This window comes from Dioscorea cayenensis, chromosome 6, assembly GCF_009730915.1.
Source record: "Dioscorea cayenensis subsp. rotundata cultivar TDr96_F1 chromosome 6, TDr96_F1_v2_PseudoChromosome.rev07_lg8_w22 25.fasta, whole genome shotgun sequence".
NCBI classification, from domain to species: domain Eukaryota; kingdom Viridiplantae; phylum Streptophyta; class Magnoliopsida; order Dioscoreales; family Dioscoreaceae; genus Dioscorea; species Dioscorea cayenensis.
Genome location: NC_052476.1, coordinates 8919352 through 8942367, shown reverse-complemented (window position 1 = coordinate 8942367; position 23016 = coordinate 8919352). Strand labels below are relative to the sequence as shown.

General features: G+C 32.4%; 1 protein-coding gene and 1 long non-coding RNA gene across 2 annotated transcripts; both read right to left on the bottom strand.

The window, feature by feature from the left end:
- Positions 1-6356: 6356 nt before the first annotated feature.
- On the bottom strand, positions 6357-7815 carry LOC120263333. The gene is made up of 4 exons (XR_005537068.1): positions 7437-7815; positions 7215-7332; positions 6832-7118; positions 6357-6741 (listed from the first exon to the last, which is right to left on the bottom strand). It is a non-coding gene; the product is annotated as an uncharacterized LOC120263333 (long non-coding RNA).
- Positions 7816-8292: 477 nt separating this feature from the next.
- Positions 8293-11410, bottom strand: LOC120263115. The gene is made up of 5 exons (XM_039271020.1): positions 10816-11410; positions 9636-9783; positions 9235-9546; positions 9066-9153; positions 8293-8990 (listed from the first exon to the last, which is right to left on the bottom strand). The coding sequence occupies exons 1-5, from the start codon at positions 11408-11410 to the stop codon at positions 8607-8609; spliced, it is 1527 nt and encodes a 508-aa protein (XP_039126954.1). The 3' UTR covers positions 8293-8606.
- Positions 11411-23016: the final 11606 nt, after the last annotated feature.

The following is a 23016-nucleotide window of genomic DNA, read 5'->3' as shown; positions in this document are numbered from 1 at the left end:
ATTATTCCATACCTTTCTTGTCCTTTTTCATTCCATAACTTCTCTAACTAGAGAAGGGCACGAGTTACTTAAGGTTAGCCTTTGCCGCTCGGCTATCAGTGCCGGCCGACCGGTCCGAGTTGCCCGAGTACTCTACCAAACATGCTGGGCGAGAACCTGCCGGTTCATGGCCATCCTGCTGGGTTTTATAAAATTTTAAATAGATTTTTAATAAATTTATAATTATAATTTAAAATATTATACAAAATGTAAAAAGCAACAAGTTAGGTTGGGTATGATTGACTTTATAGGCAGTTGCTTTGCCTTTTTCTTGGAGCTAACCGATGTGGGACTAAATTATGACAGTATTAGGCTTGTTTATTGGTTAAATCTTTTAAGTAAAGTAATTTTATCAAAAAAAAATTGATTGGTGGATTGGCTAGAGTGGTGGTATTATAAAAGGTGATGAGGTCTTGTGTTCCAATTATATTGGCCACCATTGTTGATTTTTTTTAATTGAAAAATCAAATATAATTTTTGAAATTTCAAAAATTATTTAGAATAATTTCAAACTCCTTTCAGATTAACCTTCTCAACCGCTATTGGCAACTTGTTCATATTCTTCACCGACTCTTCAAATACCGTCATTTATGTTTTATTTTTGTGATTTTTGAAGCCAGTTCTTACTTTTTGGTGAGTTCTTTTTAGTGTTCTTTTGTTATTGGTGATTTTTTTTAACTTTGATAGTTGACTGGAAGTTTTAGCAGGAGAACAAGAGGGAAGAACAAGGTGCATATTGGGTTTTTTCCCCTACCCTATCCTCCTCTTGATGTGTCAGGTACTTCAATTTGCTTGAATTAGTGTAAAATTATGTTCAATTGGTATTAGGATTAAATGGATGTAAGTTGGTAATTTCTTTGTAGGGTTTGTTAAGGTTGAGCATGATAAAAGAGTCAACGTTTTTACTTTGTTTGCACTGTAACTACTTGTTTGATTTCATGAACAAAGTTGTTGTGGTTCTAGTTTCTGTGGACTTGCAATCTCTGATTGTGGTTTGAACTTTTCTTTTTATTTAATAATGATCCTCTCATTTCTTATACATGGGTTTGAAGTTGATGTTATTCTTTTCCTTCTATTTCTTGACAAAATAAGATTTTTGTTATAAATTTTTGTCGAATTATCTTTATTCTTATACTTATAAATTAGAGATATAAGTTTTCAAATTTAATTTGTGACTACATGATTTGAATTATAATTTTTTGTTTGATTTGAAACATGTATTGTTTGTATTCTATTCGTTATAATATAATTTTACAAATGAACTGTTTGTTTTGAAATATTTTTGTTTGATCTGAAACATGTAATGATAATTTCAATGATAATTTAGGTTGTTTGTTATAAATTTAAATATTTTTCATTTTTTACCACATTTAGTTTATAATATATTTATTTTCTAGTTGTTACTTGTTTATTATAAATCCAAATAAAAAACATTATGGTAGAGTTGGAACTTCAGTCTTCTGAACAAGTGAAGAATGGGAAAGTTGGATCTTCTAATACAGAAATAACAAACAAAGAGAAAGAGAAAATGGTAGAGTTTGAGAAGCCACGACTTCAAAAAGTTATTCCAAAGATAGGAATGGTGTTTAATTTTGAAGAAAAAGTTTATAGTCTCTATTAGGGGTGAGAAAAAAAAACTGGATCTGATGATCTGATCTAGTATCCAATTTTTTGACCTGAAATTTTTGTACCCGATCATAAAAAAGGGTTGGGTACCCGGTCCGAATTTTTTAAATGAAAATTGGGTCAGATCCGGTCGGGAGAAATTAAAACTCGGGTAACCGAATCTGATTTGGTTATATATGTATATATATATATATATTAACAAATATGAATTTTTCAAGGGCTAAAAGTAAAAAAATATCCAAATGCCTAATCTAATAACTTAAAAAGTTATATACTTATACAGTTATGTATATATATATATATATTAATAAATTTAAATTCTACATAGATTAAAAGTAAAAAGGAAAAAATCTCAAATCCCTGGCTCCCTGTCCCCAACGGCCGTCATCCTACCTCTTCTCTCTAGTCTCCATCCAAATCTCTTCTCTCTCTAGCAACCAATGATCATTATTGATGAGATACATGATGCTTTCGAAGATTTTTTTTTAATGACTAAGATTGATAAAACTCTTTATTATTTTTTTTATGACTTTTGTTGTGTGGAGAATAATATAAGAGTTTAATGTTCTTTATAAGTTATAAGTTTTTCATATTTGTTTTTTATGTAATGTTGTTATATAAAGCAAATCTATAGAGTAGATAAAACTTAAATTCGGATCCGGATATCCAATATCCGATCTGGTTTAAATGGGTACTCGATTCTCGATACCCGGTTTAACCCCTGTCGGGCACGGGTCGAGTTTTTGCAAATCCGAAAAACTGGGTACCCGATCAGTTTTAAAACCGGATTGGTACTCATTTTTGCTCACCCCTAGTCTCTATATTGAATATGCTAGACAAGAAGGTTTTGGAATTGCAAAAAGAAGTACAAAAGTTGGAGATGATGGAAAGTATTATGCACTTGCATGTGTAAGAGGTGGTAAAAGAATATTTGCTTCAAAAAGTGCCTTCAACCCAAGGTTATCTACTAAAACAAATTGCAAAGCAAAAATAAATATTATTGTTGGTAATGATGGATGTTTTACCATATCTAGTGTTAATTTGAAGCATAATCATGCACTAAATCCACATAAGGCTCATTTCCAAAGGTGTAATAAAAAATGGATGCATATGTCAGAAAAAGGTTTTAATTAAATGACTAAGAAGATATAGGCCTGAGTAAAAACTTTCATTCCTTGGCCGTTGAAAGTGGTGGATATGAAAAGTTAACCTGCACTAAAAAGGATTGTCGGAATTATATTGCAAAAGCAAGGCAATTCAAGCTTGGAGTTGGAGATTCGAAGGCACTCGGTAATTATTTCTCATGCATGCAATAGAGAAATTCTAATTTTTTTCATTTGGTTGATATGGATGAAGAAGGTTGGTTGTGAAATATATTTTGGGCAGACTAAAGGTCTATAGCCACTACAAGAAAAACAGGAATTTGTCACGGTAGATTTGGCACGGTTTTGGCCAAAAAAACTGTGACAAACTGATTTTGGCACGAATTTTGGCACAAAAATATTACCGTGCCTATAGCATGCGTGACAAATATAATTTGTCACGGAATACTAAAACCGTGCCAAATTTTGTTACGTTTTAACTAAACAGTGCCAATTTTGGCACAGTTTTAGGCACAGTTTTTTGGTACCATTTTTGGCACAGTTTTGTTTTGTCACAGTTTTAGGCACGATTTTTTTGTCACCATTTTTGGCACAGCTTTATTTATCACATTTTTTGGCACTGTGTTTTGTCACAGTTTTGTTTTGGCACGGATTTTGGCACTATATGGTTGGGACATTATTTGGCACAGTTTTATGTTGTCACGGTTTTTGTTACGGTTTTGTGTTGTCACGATTTTTGGCATGATTTTTTTGGGACCGTTGTTGGCATGATTTTGTTTTGTCACGGTTTTTAGCACGGTTTGTTTGGCACTATTTTTGGAACGGTTTTTTTTGTCACGATTTTTGTTACGGTTTACAGTATCAATTTTGTCACGAATTTTGGCACATTTTTTGTCATGATTTTTGGCACAGTTTTAAATATAATATAGTTGTTGGCACATTTTTTGTCAAGTTTTTTGACATGGTTTTAAATTTAGTAAGGATATTGGCATGGTTTTTGTCACGAAATTTGGCACAATTTTCTTTAAAAAATTTATAAATGGATTTATTTAATAATAAAGCCTGTATTTAATTTCATCAAAATATATATTGTAATATTTGTAAAATAAGCAAAATTTTTATTACAATCATAGCATGACAATAATAAGGTCCAATCTACATAAATCCACATAACTCGTAACATAAACCATGCAATTATCAAAAACCCTACACATCATCCTCCATGTCTTCAAGAGAATTATCGGTAGACGGAGAAATACGAACTCTCTTTGGCATTGGAGAGTGCTCATTGGCATGTGTTTGTGACTCTCCTGTCGGTGCTCGAGGGGCATGTGGTATACGAGCAAAAATAGGCATGCTAGAAAGGTCAATACCTTGGCCACGAAGTGCGGCAAGCAATGATGATTCAAATAACTCGCGACGAGTTGACTCAGCTTGTATCCATTCATTAGCAGCATGTAACAGATCATCAGCCTCAGCACGAGCTCTTCCTCCAATTCCTTAACTCTGTTGCGAAGTTGTTCATTTGATTCAGAAGATTTCAAGCGTGGCTTGTAAGTGGATGAAGACATTTGCCTGACAATATTACCTTTTCCTATCACTTTGTTACGACTCCCGATGGCTATCCCATCCCGTAATTCATCTTGGTTAATAGAATTCTCATCTACCCCTTGACTACATATATCTACTATCGCTTTATCAAATTCCTACTGCATCCATTAAAAAATAAACATATTATTAAATGATATTGAGTTAAATTAGGTAATCAGTTTGAGTTTATAAACTAATTCTCAAATATTAAATGAAACTAAATAAGCATTAAAGTTTTAACATGCTCCATATTGCTACCATAAATAGGCTACAACAACAGCAAAAACTATAGATAAATTTTGAAGGTTTTGGCATGGTATTTAGATATAGACCATAATAATAATAACAACAACAACAACAAACATTTAGCAATAAACAATAAAAAAATTCTAAAAAAAAACATCAAGAAGAATAAATTTCATATGAAGCCAAATAACACATGTGTTCTCAGAATTTATCACACAATTAACAATAAACAACAATGACTGGGATTTGATATTATAGAATATGTAAATTAAAAAATTCTAAAAGAACTATTCATTAAAAAAAAAACTAGAGCTCCTGCTGTTCACAAATATTCAAGCAGATCATTAAAATATGAATTCTAATATTTCAATTATTAAAAATAGTTAGGAAGTCATATAATATATCCTATATACTACATAAATTAGATTATCCTGATAGCCCAAATGATCAATATTATTTAAATTCAAATTAAATAAGCATAGTCAAATTGCTATATAATTTTCATGCAATATTGCAATCAATTGCAGAAAAGTAAACCAAATAAAGACTTATTTGTGAAGTACTTTAAGATAAAAATTGGATAACTTGCATATAATTTTGTTTATTTGGGAATTCATTTGCTTGCTATTTAAGGTATTATTACTTTATCTCTAACTAATTGCATCTTAAAAATTTAATGTATTTTAAAATTAATTAGTTCCAAATAATGGTCAGACACAATTACTTAAAACAACAATTTAATAAACCATTAACTAAAAGCTGCTTCCATTTTTTCCACTCAGGCATCTCATTCCTCCGCGTGTAAGTGTGTGCATATATAAAAAAAAGTAGGAAGCATTGCTATTACATCCTATATATATATATATATATATACACATACAAGTGAAAATCTTATAAAAGCTATTGCTAAGAAGTTATGTATGTGCATATATATAAAAGTAGGAAGCATTGTGATGTTTTTAGTAGCCTACACTTCCTATCAACACACAAGAAACAAGACCCAAACTACAATATGCAATCACACCAGCTAAACCGAGCAAAATAAATAAATAAATAACAAAAACAAAACAATAAGAGAAATCAAATGTTCGGTTTGCCATATGAACAATTTATTTTCTAAGACAATTCAATTTTCAAACAATAATAAGTTTACCAAAGTAACTATCTCAAATAATCTATCAAAATGTATATGCATGGCCCTGATCAATAAATTAAAATTAAAATTAAAAATTAATAATAGAAGTATATTAAACCTGCATTTCTTTCCCGACAATGGAAAATAGCAACTCGGCATAATGATAAAAGGATCACAAAATTACAAAAAAAAACTCTATTGTCATCCACACAAATAAGTAATTATAAGTTAAATGGATCAGCCTTTTTATCCTTAACCCTCCTTCCAGCTCTCCATAACACATACATAACTTCTTAGCAATAGCTTTTATAAGCAAATCGCTGGTGGTGGTGGGTTTGAGAGCAATGTAGGAAACATGGAGCAAATAATAATAATATTAATGTCGCCCCAAAAAAAAAAACAGAAAAAGAAAATTAATATGGACCCTGCTAATCCACAGTTACCACAAAAATATGATATTATTAATCAATGGTACAAAAAATATGATATTATTTAGCTCTGTGAATTTAAATGGTGAAATTAGTGATAGAATAGCTACTTTCTGTTATTATATTTCACTTCTCATATGTTATCTATCATATAATGGTACCAAAGTATCTTGCAAATCTAATATTTCTATATGCCTTAACTTTAAGGGAAATGGCACTATTTAACTAATTTTTTTCATGGCAACCACAGATAAATATTTACCATTTTCATGGCAACCACAAATAAATATTTCCCATGAAATCATTTCACACCTTTGTTTTCACATTATGTTCCCATAATAATCCTTTTTGTTGTTTGTTTAAATTATATTCTCATCAAAGTTTAAAAACAATCCCTACAATTCACACAAAATCTACGCCCCTAACTTTAATTTCAAATGCATTTATTCTAAGAAAGTTATCTCATACTTACAACAATTTGTGTAGCACGACCAACCTCGAGTGTGCCATCCTTTTTTTTGTGTGTGCGGATAAAGCATTCTTTCGATGTCGGCTCTCTTCCTATTTCCTCCTCCTAAAGAAAAACATATTAAAGAAAAGTTAAAAATTAGGATAAATTATAAATGATAATATTAATAGTATTTATATGAATTAAAGGAATTACCAATCTAAGGCGGTGCACAGCAGTACTGACAGATCCACCATGATAAATAATGGTGGAGGAGCTTCCAATTTCTGCCCTATTCAGTTTGTTCTTTTCACTTTTTCTCTTAAACTCATCTGACTCCCAATACCTTTGTAAACCTTCCCACACTGCTGGAGCCATCCATGGAAATGGAGCCTTGTAAAGATTATGTGCAAAATACAAATGTTTCTTCAACCATTCACTCGCCTCATGATTTAAATGCCGCAAAATTGAAGATTCATGTTGCGCCTCCCATGAGTATATACCTTAGGAAAAAGAAGATTAACCAAGTTATTGTTTCTCAAAGTTCACATATATAATTAATAGGCATTAATGAATTTAATGGTTTAAATGATACTTACCCTAAAAGTGGTGAATATCCTTTGCCTCACATCTTTGGGCACTTTCCCCCATCCGGTCCACGCCTCTTTATAGTGACCTTTGACCAATTCATGGATTGTTCTCTTAACTTCACAATCTCTTGGAAAACCATAACATAATAAAAATTTAATTAAATTGAAGAACACTACTTTAAAAAATAAACACAAAACCATAAAATTATCATAACATGGAATTTTACTTACATAATTACACTATCTGGGGTGATAACCCAGGGGGGTCAGTGCTCACAGACTCATTAGATGGCCCCTCCATTTCTATGGGTGTGTCCTCAGTAGCATGAGTAGAAGTCTCAATATATGGTCATGGAGGGCTTTGTACAATTGGTGCAACTATTGAAGGTTGAGGAATTGGTGTCAATGGAGTCATTGTCGTTGTTACCTGAATATTTGGATGTATACAAGGAGGCATTCCCAAATCTGTATATGTATTAGATACTACTGCAGGGTTAGCAGATGTTTGATGAATATTTGGTGTGCATTGGCCCCGACCAGATGTGGATCGGCCACCACGACTTGATGTCGATCGACCACTAGATCGACGCCCAGATTGACCCCGTCCTGAGGCTACCATAAATTAGTCTTGAATGGTTAAACTAAAATATCAACTTGGGAAATAATGAGATAAGTATACAAATATTTAAAGGTGGGCATTAATCTAATAATTATACAAGTTTGGGAAAAATGCGGCCATTACAAATTCTAATCAAACCTGATGTTGTGCCAAAATCTTGTGAGCTATCCATCCTTCTTCATGTGAAAATTATCTATCCACCTACATAGAAGCACAAATGTAAATATAAATGGTTAATTTAAGTGTGTTACATCTTTACAAAGTAATTATTTCGATAGATATTTGAAAATATTAGATTTGGGCGAATCTACAAAGCAAAGTTGTATTCAATACAAATGTATAATAGCCAATTTAGAAAACAAAAACATATGTTCACATATAAAAGAGATAAAAGAAGTTCATAGTGCAAAATGTATTAAAAATCATGTTCATCACCATCATCATCATCATCATCATCTTTTTCTTCTTCAGATTGTTCATTTTCGTCATCATTTGTCAATTCATCTTCATCATCCTCCTCGCTCTCACCCTCTGATATGGGTTGTAACATATCAGATAAGTAACAACAAGTTGTATGCCTTGTGGGTCAAACAAATGAGTAATTTCTTCCATAACATTGACGCCTGTTAAGGATTGAATTTCCTCCATTTATATGCAGATCCATCCTTTTCGGGCCAAGTTGCCTCAACCATTCTCCTAGGTTTAGTGTTGGACACAGCCAACCAATCAACCTTATCCCTTTTTGTGCTTGGGTAGTCAACGTAGTTCACTTGAATAGCTTGTTATGCCAACACAAATGGATCATACTTTGGATAAATCCTTTTACGATTAATATCGACCAACTTATATATGGGATGAACCTTAGTGCCATTTATTGGGTCAAACCATGTACACTCAAAAAGAACGACATGATTCCATCTACTACCATGATACTCAAGTTGGACTATATCTTCGAGTAAACCATAGAAATCAGTAGATGAATCATCAACATTGGTCCCTTGTACACAGACACCACTATTCATGGTGGCTTTCTCCATGCCATGTGTGATAGTATGAAAGTTATAACCATTAATAAAATATCCTGGCCATGTTGTTGCTTTCTTAGATGGACCCCAAGCCAAGCTTTGCAAAAGAGGAACCGTGACTTGATTGATCTCATTTGCAACCTACATTCCAAAAAAATTCATGAAATTTTTCACTAATTTTTAATGTAGTTTCAACATATTCATATCATTACTTACAAAACTTTCAAACCACTTTGCAAAATGCTTGTCAATCGCCTTATCGATAGCATCAGTGGGGTTACCTTGCAGATAGTTCACAAATATCCTAAGAATATGCAGTGCACCAGTAGTTAAATATTTAGCACATTGTATGGTTATACATTTTAATCATTGATAAAGAGCTTACTTGTAATATGGTTGTACTTTCGGGCAATTTCGTAATATGTATGTATGTGCTACATGTAGCTCATTTTCTAATAGCCAACTAATCTTTGGACGATCCTGAGCTCGACCAATGTAATTGAATATGGAGAAAGGTGGGAAAATGTCATTAGCCACACCCTCATCATTTCGCCTCAATCTCCTCCTCCTATATTCTATGTGAGGTTCAAAGTAATGCTCTGTGAAAATGTTGATTTCTTGTGCAATATATGCTTGACAGATTGAACCCTCAACATGTGCTTTATTCTTTAAAGTTTTCTTAAGTTCTTGATGAAACCTACATATATAAAAATGACTAAACATTATATAAACTAATCCTCGAAAAATATATTGTAGCATTGTAAATTAGATTATGGCTTGTATTACCTCTCAAAAGGATACATCCATCTATATTGAACAGGGCCTCCAATTCTAGCCTCATAAGGCAAATGAACAACAAGATGCTCCATAGAGTCAAAAAATGCCGGTGGAAAAATCTTTTCCAAGTTACATAAAAACACTGCACCCTTTTCTTCTAAATCAATAAGTTTGTTAATGTCAAGCAGAGCAGAACATATAGTTTGGAATAATAAGCTTAATTCTGTCAATGGATTCCAAATGAACAATGGCAGCAATTCCTTAAAAGCAATCAGAATGAGCCCCTGCATAAACACATGGTAGTCATGGCTTTTCATGCCAGACATTTTTAATTCATTCATGTCTACACACCTTGCAAGATTAGAAGCATAACCATCTGGAAACTGTAATTAGTGAATCCACTCACAAATAACCCTCCTTTGTGCTTTGGTTAAAGTATAGAATGCTTTAGGAAGAGAACGACATGTACTATTTGAAGGAACAATTATCTCCTTACGGTCACAAAGACCTCCAACATCTTTTCTTGCGTTAATGTTATCTTTGCTCTTCCCTTTCACATCCATCACAGTGCAAAACACATTATCAAAAATATTCTTCTCGATATGCATCACATCAAGATTGTGTCAGATCAGATTAGTTTTCCAATAGGGTAGATCCCAAAAAATGCTTCTTTTTGTCCATTTATGATTTGCTCCATACCCCGGGGGAATGTTAATTGGGTCTTCCACTGCTGTTGGGAACATCATAACTCGATTAAGAATTTCCCCGGATAGTCTTGGTGGTGGACCATTTTTTTCCACACGACCTCGAATGAATGACTTTTTTTCCTTACAGTACGAATGATTTCGGAGTAAGAACTTTCGATGACAATCAAAATAGCTTGCCTTCCTACCATGTTGTAGATGAAAAGCATTGGAGTTCTCCATACATACTGGACATCCTAAAACCCCGGTAGTACTCCACCCAGATAGCATCCCATATGGAGGAAAATCATTAATTGTCCACAAAAGTGCAGCCCTCATGCGAAAATATTCATTTTTGGAAATATCATATGTCATTTCACCAGAAACCCATAAATTATTCAGCTCATCAATCAACGGTTATAGAAAAACATCTATGTTCTTCTTCGGGTTCTTAGGCTCGGGACAAATCAAAGATAAGAACATATAAGGTCTTTTCATACACATGCCTGGTGGAAGATTATAAGGAGTCACAACCACTGGCCAACATAAATAAGTCCTCCCAAATTGTCCATGCGGTGCAAAGCTGTCGGCACAAAAACCCAAACGAATATTACGAGTTTCCTCAGCAAAATCAAGAAAAGTTCTATTAAAATGTTTCCATGCCTCGACATCAGATGGATGTTGCATTACTCCCTCGTTTCTTTCATGAGTAGCATGCCAAGTCATATGCGTTGTTGCAGCATTAGAAGCATACAACCTTTGTAGTCTTGGAGTTAATGGCAAGTATCTTAGTATTGCTTGTGCAATCCTTTTATGAGTGTGATTATTAAGTAGCCGACGTCCACCCTTGATCTGTTTATACCTCGGCTCATCACAAAACTTGCAAGAGACTGTTGTAGCATCATGTTTCCAATACAACATACAACCATTTTTGCAAGCATCTATTTTAACCACAGGCAAACCCAATTCATTCATAGTTTTTCTATGATGATAATAATCAGTTGGCATTGTATTATCTGGAGGAAAAACTTCTTTAATTGCTGTAATCATGGTATTGAAATCAGCCTCAGACATGTTAGCATCTGACTTGATAGATAACATTCTAGCAACAAAAGACAACTAGGAGTAATTCTCGCATCCTTCATATAGGGGTTGGTCAGCAATCTTTAACACATTAAAAATCTATCAGTTAATTGACTTCTTTCATCAAATTCAAAACCAAAAATTGGCTCATCTAACGGTGGTTGCACACTTGGACCGGCTTCATCATTACAATGAGATGGGTCCCATGTCGGAACACGAGAACGTAAACAATCATACACCATTCTTTGATCCGAAGTCATCTGCTCATAGTCACCCCAATTTGCCACATGTTCTACACTTTGATCACGATTCTCATTTAACTCCTCATTAACTGGGAATAATTCTTCCCCATGACAAGTCCAGTTCCAATAACATTGTTTAAACCCACAGCGATATAAATGCAAAACTACTTCATCTGGAGCCAAAAATCGTGTATTTTTGCACTTGAAACAAGGACACCTAATATTCTCTCCATTTTTATAAGAGTCATCTTGACTAACTGCAAATTGGATGAATTCATCAGTCAATCCTTTTCTTCCAGGCAAATTTCGATTATACATCCACGTTCTTGACAACATTTTCAGACCTATGAACAAAATTACTTATAATCATTGTTTTGTATTAAATATTTTTAAAAGTAATTAGTTCAGTAACATGGATATGCATGGTTTATTTCATATGTTCCCACATTGACTTCTTCAGACTAGCATGGTATACAGTTGGCCTAGAGGTTTTAATTAGCATCAAAACATCTACATAATTTAGACTTCACTCACTGTAAACAAATTTTAGTGAGCTTGTAAAATAATTTTAGTGGGCATCTCAAGAATATATCACTCGTCTTCACCCAAATAAAGATAGCGAAGATACGAGATATCTATGAAATTTTTAAATATATTATTTATCTTAGGTACGAGACATTTATGAAATTTTTAAATATACCATTTATCTTCGTCTAACCTGACCCAACTTCCGTCAAGATTTAAATACCATTTCATAAACCAAAAAAGTACAAGATATCTATGCATTTTCATTTCATAAACCAAAAAAGTACAAGATATCTATGCATTTTTTAAACATTCCATTGGTCTTTCACCAAACCACCTAATTTGACGGTAGACAAGTGAAACTCATAACCTCACTCATACACAAAAGGACCTAGGTATCAATAATTCAAGATGCAATGCAAAAAATAAAAGGTAATAAAAATCTAAAGCTAAACGTGGTGGCATAAATCCACATAAAAACAAAAGAAAAGAAAAGATATCATCAGATCCCAGACAAGCGTCAATGGAGACACTGGAAACAGTACCAGAGACTATCATTCAATGAACAAAGTATGGAGCATCACAATGATAAACACAACATGTGAAGGCTCTTATCCTCACTACTCCTATACTAGCCCTTTCCTCCATATAAAATTCCAGATAATACACAAAAGCCAACAAATATCATAAATAAAAAAAGAAGAGAAATTTCTACATAAAAGATAAAGCACACCAGATGATTACATTGATGATACATTTAAAACGAAACACATCCTAGTAATTCACTTGGTACTCCAAATGCCACGTCACACTAATTAATTGATCTTGTCTAAGACAAGAATATTGCCAGGATAAAATATGATTTAAGTAGCTTCAGTTCATCTGAGAGATTTAAAGAGTGAACATGCAAATAAACAAAATTGTAGAAAATTAATTGAAAATTTAATTAGACAATACATGCAAACAGAATGAGAAAAGAAAAAGGGAGTAGAAAAGCTAACCTTGTGGTCACTGGCAGTGGAATCTTAAAACTGTTTTCCTTCCAAATCTTTTCACTATTCCACCACTCATCTCCAAAAACCACTCCAACAGCTCCAAACATACAATTTCTTCAACGATCACAATCAAATGACAACAGCCTTGTATTTATCTAGAATTGGAACAATTCTAAACATTTTTATAATGCAATATCACCAGACAAAGATTATTTCCAATGACTGAACATAAACTCTCCTAATATATTATCAATCATATTTCAATATATACTAATCATAAACTCTTATAATATACTTGAATACTAAAAATAATTCAATAACTCACATATAAATATTCTTATCTGAAGATCCATGCAACACCTGCCTAGTCTCTCAAATAACAAAGTGATAGGTATTAACAATAGACATTCCCAATATTTAGAACAAATACATGTAAATAAAAGAATAAAAACAAGCAACGCACTAAAGATAATGTATAGGCATTTTATCAAGCTCCAATCTCTTGAATAAACAAACATGCATACTCTTCCACTCTCTTAAATTCACATCCTAAAAAGTTTAGTTAAAGTTTCTAATACAATATCTTGATTTAATCTACTTTTTAGTTTTTTAATTTCTATAAAAATAAACCTCTTCTAAAAGCATTATATATGAGCTACTTTTCTTTATAAATACTGCATGAAGTGAATTAAAAAGAAGAGATAATGGCAAAATAATTAAATAAAGGAAGATAAATTCACATACCTTTGTTTTGTACTTCATGAAATGAATTAGAGAGCTATTAGGGTTTTCTCCTCCATACCAAAGCCTTCACAAATGGTAGTGATTTACTTCTCTGATGAAGCACATAAAGCCATTAAATCTTTATAAACTCACATGATTCCTCTACAAATTAACAGTACATTTTTCATGTAAAACTCGTTAAATATTATTCACATTTCATCAAAATACAAGATTTTCCATGTAACTCCATTAATCTTCCAAACCCAAAAGCACCTAAACTAGAGAATTTTTTTTTGAAAAAAAAGAAATGATTTTTTCCCTTTTTTTAGCTGAATCTTTACCAAACGTACTGAACAAGCAATTCCCAACACCAAATGAAATCAAACACAAAGATTATAACCAAAACCTGGCAGCTTATAGAACCATCGGAGCCGAGCTCGGCATTGCCGAAGGGAACGAGATGGAGGTCGACGTAAGAGATGAGCCCATTGTTGAAGATGCTGGGAAGACAGTCCTTAGCTTACACCTTAGCCTCCCAAACCACTTCAACAGCTAACCACCTATCTTGAGCTCACCACCAATTTTGAGCTCACTACCCAAAACTCACTTCAACGACGCCGTCCGACTGACACGGTGAGTCGGTGCCGTCAAAGTTGAAAGCTCGTTGATCGACCGAGGGGTTGGGATTTGGCGCCCTGGGGGAGGGGGGATAAAAATCTGAATGGGTTGTAAAACCTAGAATGTTCTTACATCCTAGTTTTTACATCCACTCAATTTATTATTATATTATTATTATTATTATTATAGTGAAAACCTAGGATGTTTTAACTACTGTTATATTATTATTATTATTAGTATTAGTATTATAGTAATGAAAACCTAGGATGTTTTCACTATTATTATTATTATTATTATTATTATTATTATAGTGAAAACCTAGATGTTTTCACTATTATTATTATTATTAATATCAAATAGCCAACTATAATCAATTATAGAAGCAATTGATGTGACTTATGTTTTTTAATTTGTTGTGATGTTTTTACGAAATCATGTTTATTGTTTAGGATAATAAAATAAATATATTATTATACAATATAACACCTAAAATTTAAGGAATAATTTATTTAAAAATATATTATTTTGTTTTTTAAATTATATATTTTACTCGGTTTAATTTTCCATTAACATCAAACACCATGTTAAATAAAGCATGTTCATTAGTTATTATTATTATTACAAGTTTTTTTTTCTTCACCTCCAAACCACAATAATTTTTTTTAATATTAAAAAATTTATGGAAAAAGATTGAATAAGAAGAAAACGCGAAACACATTTATATTGTTTAACGTGGAAAATTAGCTCTTCATGTGTCTATGTTTGAAAAACAAGGACCATCTGCCTTCATTTCATTTTTTACATATAAACCAAAACCTACATAAGCCACATCCTAGTATTTAATAACCCTATGACATTGGTGGCATGTCTAGTTGGCTAATGCAGTGACAAATGGCATCAATTATTATTATTACAAAAACAAATGCTTTTGAAAAGTTTAATGAAAGATTCAATGAATGTAATTAAAATTTTTTAACTATTAATACCATAATTAATGTAAATATATATTTTTAAATGTAATAATATTTTTAAAAATATTTATAATTGTTTTTTGAAATGTTCCAAGATAGATTGTGCATCTATTTTAAATATATGTATAAACAAAATTAATGAATGCAAGTAAATATTACTATTATTAATACCATAATTAAAGCAAACAAATATTTAAGTGTAATAATATTTTTAAAAAGATTCATAATTGTTCTTTGAAAAGTTCTAAGGGCAATTATACATAATATATGTATAGATAAAAGTAACGAATGCAATTAAACCATTTATATTACTAATACCATAATTAATGCAAATAAATATTTAAGTGTAATAATATTTTTAAAATGATTTATAATTGTTCATTAGAAATATTCCCAAGTCAAATTATACATCTATTTTAAATATGTACTAAGTATTCTCCCCGGTTTCGCATCGAAGTTTTTAAAATTTTGTAAGGGGTTTTTGGGGTAATATTATATATATATATATAATTGATATAATTAAACAACTCCTACAATAAAAACTTTTGTATACCTTAATTAGATTTCAAAGGTGTTATATACATTTAATGCATAAATAAATAAATACAATTAAAGTTTTTCAATTATTAATATTATAAATAATATAAATAAAAACTTAAATGTAATAAAAAAATATTTAAATTTTTTAAGAAAATGTTATGCAATAAACAAATTAAGTTTTTTTTTTATTGTGGGTACATAATTATTATCAAAAGAATGAAATTATTATGTAATTATTATAAATAAAGTATAATTATTATGAATATAGAATATTATGTGTATGGGTAATTAAATTATGCTACCAAATTTTAATATATTTTTGTGAAGAATAGTAGAGATTTTGTAAGAAAATATTATGCAAAAAAAAGTAAGTTTTTTTCATTGTGGGTACATAATTATTATGAAAAGAGTAAAATTATTATGTAATTATTATAAATAGAGAAAAATTATTATAAACTGTGCCAAAACCTGTGACAAATGAATGTATGATGTGTTTGTCATGGTTTTTGGCACGGTCAACCTTAAACCGTACCAAAAACCGTGCCCACTACCATGAAGTCCATTGTCACGGTTTTTGGCACGGGTCAAGCTTAAACCGTGCCAAAACCCGTGATAAAGAAAGGGATGATATGTTTGTCACGATTTTTGGCACGGTTAACTCTAAAATGTGCCAAAAACCGTGCCAAATACCATGGACTCCATTGTCACGGTTTTTGGCACGGTTTAAGCTTAACTGTGCCAAAACCCGTGACAAATAAATGTATGATGTGTTTGTCACTATTTTTGGTATGGTCAACCTTAAATCGCACCAAAAACCGTGCCAAATACCATAGATTCAATTGTCACGGTTTTTGGCACAGTTTAGGATTGATCATGCCAAAAACCATGACAAATAAAGGCATTATATGTTTGTCACAGTGTTTGGCACGGTCAACCCTAAACGGTGTCAAAAACAGTGCCAAATACCATGGACTCCATTGTCACGGTTTTTGGCATGGTTTAAGCTTAACTGTGTCAAAACCCTTGATAAATAAATGGTTGATGTCTTTGGCATGGTTTTTGGCACGGTCAACCCTAAACTGTGCCAAAAACCATGCCAAATACCATGGACGCCATTGTCACGGTTTTTGCCACGGTTTAAGCTTGACTGTGCCAAAACCCGTGACAAATAAATGTATGATGTGTTTGTCACGGTTTTTGGCATGGTCAATCTTACACCGTGCCAAAAACCGTGCCAACTACCATTGACTCTATTGTCACGGTTTTTGGCACGGGTCAAGCTTAAACCGTGCCAAAACCCGTGACAAAGAAAGGGATGATGATTTTGGCAAGATTTTTGGCACGGTTAACCCTAAAATGTGCCAAAAACCGTGTCAAATACCATGGACTCCATTGTCACAGTTTTTAGCATGGGTTAAGGTTGACTTTACCAAAACCCGTGACAAATAAATGTATGATGTGTTTGTCACGGTTTGTGGCACGGTCAACCTTAAATGGTGCCAAAAACCGTGCCAAAAACCGTGCAAAATACCATGGACTCCATTGTCAAGGTTTTTGGCACGATTTAGGGTTGACCGTGCCAAAATCCATGACAAAGAAAGGGATGATGTTTTTGTCGCGGTGTTTGGCACGGTTTAAGGTTGACCGTGCCCAAAACCGTGCCAAAAGGCTTGAACTTCATTGTTATGATTTTGGTACTGTTTAGGATTGTCCGTGCCAAAAATCATGACAAATGTGTTTGTCACGGTTTTTGGCACGGTTTTTTGTCTAAATTTTAGACGAAAACATAAATGGTGCTAAATACCGTGACCAAATAGTCACGATTTAGTAACCGTGCCAAATACCGTGACAACTTTGTCACTAAATTGTGTTTTGTGCCAATTTCCGTGACAAATTTGTCACGGAATCAAAACTGTGCCAGATAAATCGTGCCAATTTCCTTTTTTTTTTGTAGTGAGCAGCATATGAAGCTTTTGGTGATGTTGTATCTTTTGACATAACATATGATATGACATTTGCTGTTTCTGTTGGAGTAAACTATCATGGGCAAACAATATTATTTGGATGTGGGTTATTGTCGAAAGAAGATACACAAACTTATATTTGGCTGTTTAAAACTTCATTGGAATGCATGTCGGGTAAGGCTCCAAATGCAATAATTACAAATCAATGTATAGCTATTCAAGGTGCAATCTGGACAATTGTTTCAAATTCTCATCACTGATTATGTCTTTGGCACATTATGAAGAAGATCCTTGAGAAGCTTGGTGGACTAACCTAGTACAAAGCAATAAGGAAGATTTTGGAGAGTATTGTTTATGAGATAGTAGATATTCAAGAATTTGAAAATATTTGGTTGAAGATGTTAGAATATTACAACATCGGGGAAAATGAATGGTTAAATTTTTTATATAAAAAATCGTCATCATTGGGCTCCTGTATATGTTAAAGGAGTTTTTTTTGGGTTGGAATGTCTACCACCCAAAGAAGTGAAAGTATAAATGCTTTGTTTGATGGGTATGTTGGTCCAACAACATCTTTAAAGCAATTTGTGGAGCAATATGATAATACATTAAAAGTAAAATTAAGAAAGAAAATAAGGTTGATTTTGCTTCTTTTAACTCAATCTTTTAAGTGCTAACTGATTGTTGCTTTAAGAAGCAACTACAAGAAGCCTATAACAATGAAATTCTAAGCTATTCCAAGATGATTTCAGAGGAATGTTATACTATAATCTTACATTTATCAGATCAGACGGGGCAAGAAATATATTTCAGGTGATAGTTATTTAAAAGGAAAATGAAAGTGTTAGACGACAAGTGGGTTTTACTGTGGGTCAATGTCACTAGATCAAAGGCCCATTGGCTATTTCATTTTAAACCTTACTAAACATTAAAACATAAAATCTTCTACTTGCTTTTCCCCAATCTTATCCTCTATATATTTAATATTCTTCTTAAGTTTAATTTCTATAAAATTGACTTAGATTTAGAAAATTCCCATTGTGTGCCAAGCATGATTTCATAGGAATTGAATTAAAGAAAATTCTTATGTTTTCACCAGAATGATTTCAACAAATGACTGATTATGTAGCAAGTAATAATCAATAAGGAATTAAAAACAAAGCAAAAAGTGCTATAATGCTTTCTCAAAGTAAAATTTGAGAAAGTTGAGAGCATGCCAATCCCTGCATCAAAGAAATATAGATAGTATACTCTTTCACCTAATAAAAACACTTTTGAATTTTTCCATCCAAATGGAAATATATGTATATTTATTAAAAAGTCCACTTATGACAGCAATTTTTTAAAGAAATATTTTTGCAAAATGACTTGTTTAATAAGCATAGAAATTAATTCACAGAATTAGCATTAAACAATAAAGAAGGCAAACTACAATTTTAAAGTTGATAAACATTTTTTTTCAAGCAATAATTAATCTCCTTGAGGCTTGTCATTAAAAGGAATGTAATCTATGTTTAATGCTTACTTGTTAGGCATGTTTTTGCATTTTTTTTTCTTATAGTAAATGCATTTCCTAACTATTTCTAAAACTTGTTCCTAAAATAATTCTAACAAACATTTTTTTTTTAAAAAACTAAATAAAAAATAAAAATATTTTATAAAAAAATATAAGAGTTTTTTTTTTTAAAAAAAAATTGTCTAACCAAATAACAATAGATTTTCAACAACAATGAGTGGCCACTGAGGAACAATCAAGCCATTAATTAAATAAAAAAAATAGCAATAGTATATAAAAACATATTGTAAATCAACAAAGATGAAGATGTAACCTTCTAAAGATGGTGAGATTTGGATGCTTAACACGGAAGATCAGGTCTCTATTGTTGCAGTGTCAAGATCAAGAACAAGGAAAGCAATGAATAATATTAGAGTTCTTTAAATCCTCTCTCTCCAATATTTTCATTCAATCCCAAAGTACATTAAAAGGCATATATTAATAAGTTATCAAAGTGTATTATAAATGGGCCTCAAGCCTAATGGGCTGTCTTGGATAAGTTTGAAGAATGGATCCAAGTGCATAAACATGGTTAATAAGTAAAAATATCTACCCCTAAGCAGCTCAAAATATCACATGCATATAACAAGTATATTAATTTTTTTTAGATAACGTTAGTCCACAATCTAATTCAACATTCTCTAACTTGGAATGTCATAACCAAACTATACATACTTTCTCAACAATATGCATAGTCAAATTTATCAAACATAACTAAACATATTGATACAATGTAGAGGTCATAAACAATCAGCATTGGTCATCCAATTGAAAGCATTATAAAAAACAACAATATAGATTCAACAAAATGAATATTATCATTTCATCACTTACTAAAAACATAGAGGTATACAATATCATAAATAATAACTAACATCCATAATATGCATGTATTATACAAAATCCAAACAATTCTTTTTAAACATATAAAGAATATTAAAATCCTAGAAAAACAAAGAAATTAGGCTCCTAACAATCCCATACCCGAGATGTATTCTTGAAACAAGAGTAGGTAAACTTTTAGTTAGTGGGTCCACCAACATGCTACTCATAAGCATTTGCTCAATACTGATTAGAGACTTTACAACTTTCTTTTTGATAAAGTAGTACTTTTAGCGAGAGTATCTCCTAGTGTTCCAAGAGAAATATATAGCTGTAGAGTTATTGCAATATAATTTTAGTGGCCTCAAAATCAAGTATATAACTCTTAATATTGAATAGAAATGCTACAACCTTGTGTCCATTGTTTGAGAAGTAAGTGTTTGTTTGATACTTTTCCAAGCAACATTTTCAATCATTATAAATATATCTGGTGAGTGTATAATTATTCTTTATAATATATTATTTTGTACACTCATTAGACATGTATTAGAGTTATATTTTAGAATTTGACATTAAATGTTGTGTGTTTTGTATTCTCCGGCTTCGGGCAGTGCTTAAAGACGAGAGAGAGAGAGAGAGAGAGAGAGAGAGAGAGAGAGAGAGAAAAGAAGCCAAAAGAAGCCAAAAGAAGCATTCTAGAGCTAAAACAATGAAGATGGAGTTCTCTCAGCATCAATTGAAGAAGGACAAGGCAAACAGGATTGCTTACGGGCACCTTACTGTCGATTTTATGCTCGTAAACCTCTTCTAGAGAACCCTACAGGCATATTTATGCCCATAAGGAGGAGCATAAAGTTACAAAAGGTACTTATGGGCAGGACTTACGTACGTAAGCAGGACCTTAAAGATCATCCAAAAAGTTTATGAACAGAGTATACGCCCGTAAGAGCGATCACAAAGGCATACAGAGAAGCTTACAGTCCAGCATTTACGACAGTTAGATTAACCGTAACACCATACATAAGACCTTACAAATGAGACTTATGACCGTAAGTGATCCTATAAGGCTCGTGACCCATCATTCCCTGCTCCTTACAGTCACATCCTTACACCCGTAACCAACCCGTAAGTGGCATAGTATAAATAATCCTAGTGAGGGTTTTTAGGGCATCTTGGATTCTATTCGGAGGTAAGGTTTAGGGTGAAGAAGAGGGTTAAATCTCAAGGGATTTGGAGGCGACTTTGGAGTGAGATTCAACCCATACATCTTGGAGAAGAAAGATTGTAGCCATAAAGATGAGCTTGGCGGTATCCGTGGAAGGTCCTTGGGTGTTCTCTGGCAATCATCTTCTGGCAAGATTGAGAAGGGGTTTTCATGTCTATTTTTATTCTCTTCATGTATTATCATTTGGAGGCTCACCTTCTATTAATGGAGGGATAATTTTGTAATGTTTGGGCATAGTTGAACTCTAGGGTTTCATCTTTGTTTACATTGGTTGTGGATCTTAATGCTTTAATTTTTTTTCTTTTTTGCAATCCATATTATTTGAATCCAATTGAGTGTTTTGTATGGTTTGATTGCTATTGAGGCGAAAGCCCTAGTTCTCATATTTGATGTGCTTTGTAAGTAACTTAGCATAGACATGCCGCGATTGAAGGGGATTGTAAGTAAGTCTAAAAATGGGTACTTTGGAGTTGAAAGTTCTCCCTCAATCCTCTTGAGTGGATCAACAAGTTATTTTCATGTTCTTTGCAATCATAGGGAATAGATTTTTGGGAGAAATCACATTACTATTCTATATGAGACTAGGCATAATCTCTTCACAGGAAGTATTATCTACTTTAGAAATTCTTGTTAATCCACTGAGATTTCATAGAGTGCAAAGCGATTGTGGGTGTCTGTATCAGCACTGTACTGAATTAGTTACTAATAACCCTTACAAGAGGTGTTTAGTATATTTTAGAGTTTCTCTTGGTTCAAATAGAAGTGCATGCTAATCCAACCTTCGTTCGATACCTTACAAACCCTAGAGGGATACTATACTCAAGCATCCCTTCTCTCTTTGGTTTCTTGACTTCTTTTATTTCATTGCTATTGCTTTTGAGTTTGTTCATACGCATCTCCATTTTCATCTATGGTAATTTTTGGGAAAGAAATTAGTACTAGTATTCTCAATCTTCCTTGTGGATCAATACCCTGCCTTTGTGCACACTATTACTACTTGATCGATATGTATGCTTGTGTTCCCTATCAATATCCACATGTGGATTTCTTATCATCCATACAGGCTCCATTGTTGGAGTTACGAAAACCAACCACTTAAGGAGTGTTAACACTCTGATATGTTAACATAAGATCCTTAGTGCCCGTAAAGATATTGTTAGTATAGAAGCACAAAGTTGGCATTATTTGGCAACTTGTCCAGTGATGTGTGGCAACTAAGATGAAGTGTCATTGATGACAAGGCTTAGTAATGTGACAATGAAGAAATAATAGCTTGAAGAAGATATTATTGGGTTTAAGAATATTGAAGAAGGGGCTATCTTTGGAAAACCTGTAAAAGGCAAGGATGGTCTCACTAGAAGAGCAAGTAAGACTTACTGGCTATTGGTAAGGACCAATCTAAGAAAAAGAACTCATTTATATTTGGTAAGGCAACTTGAAATTC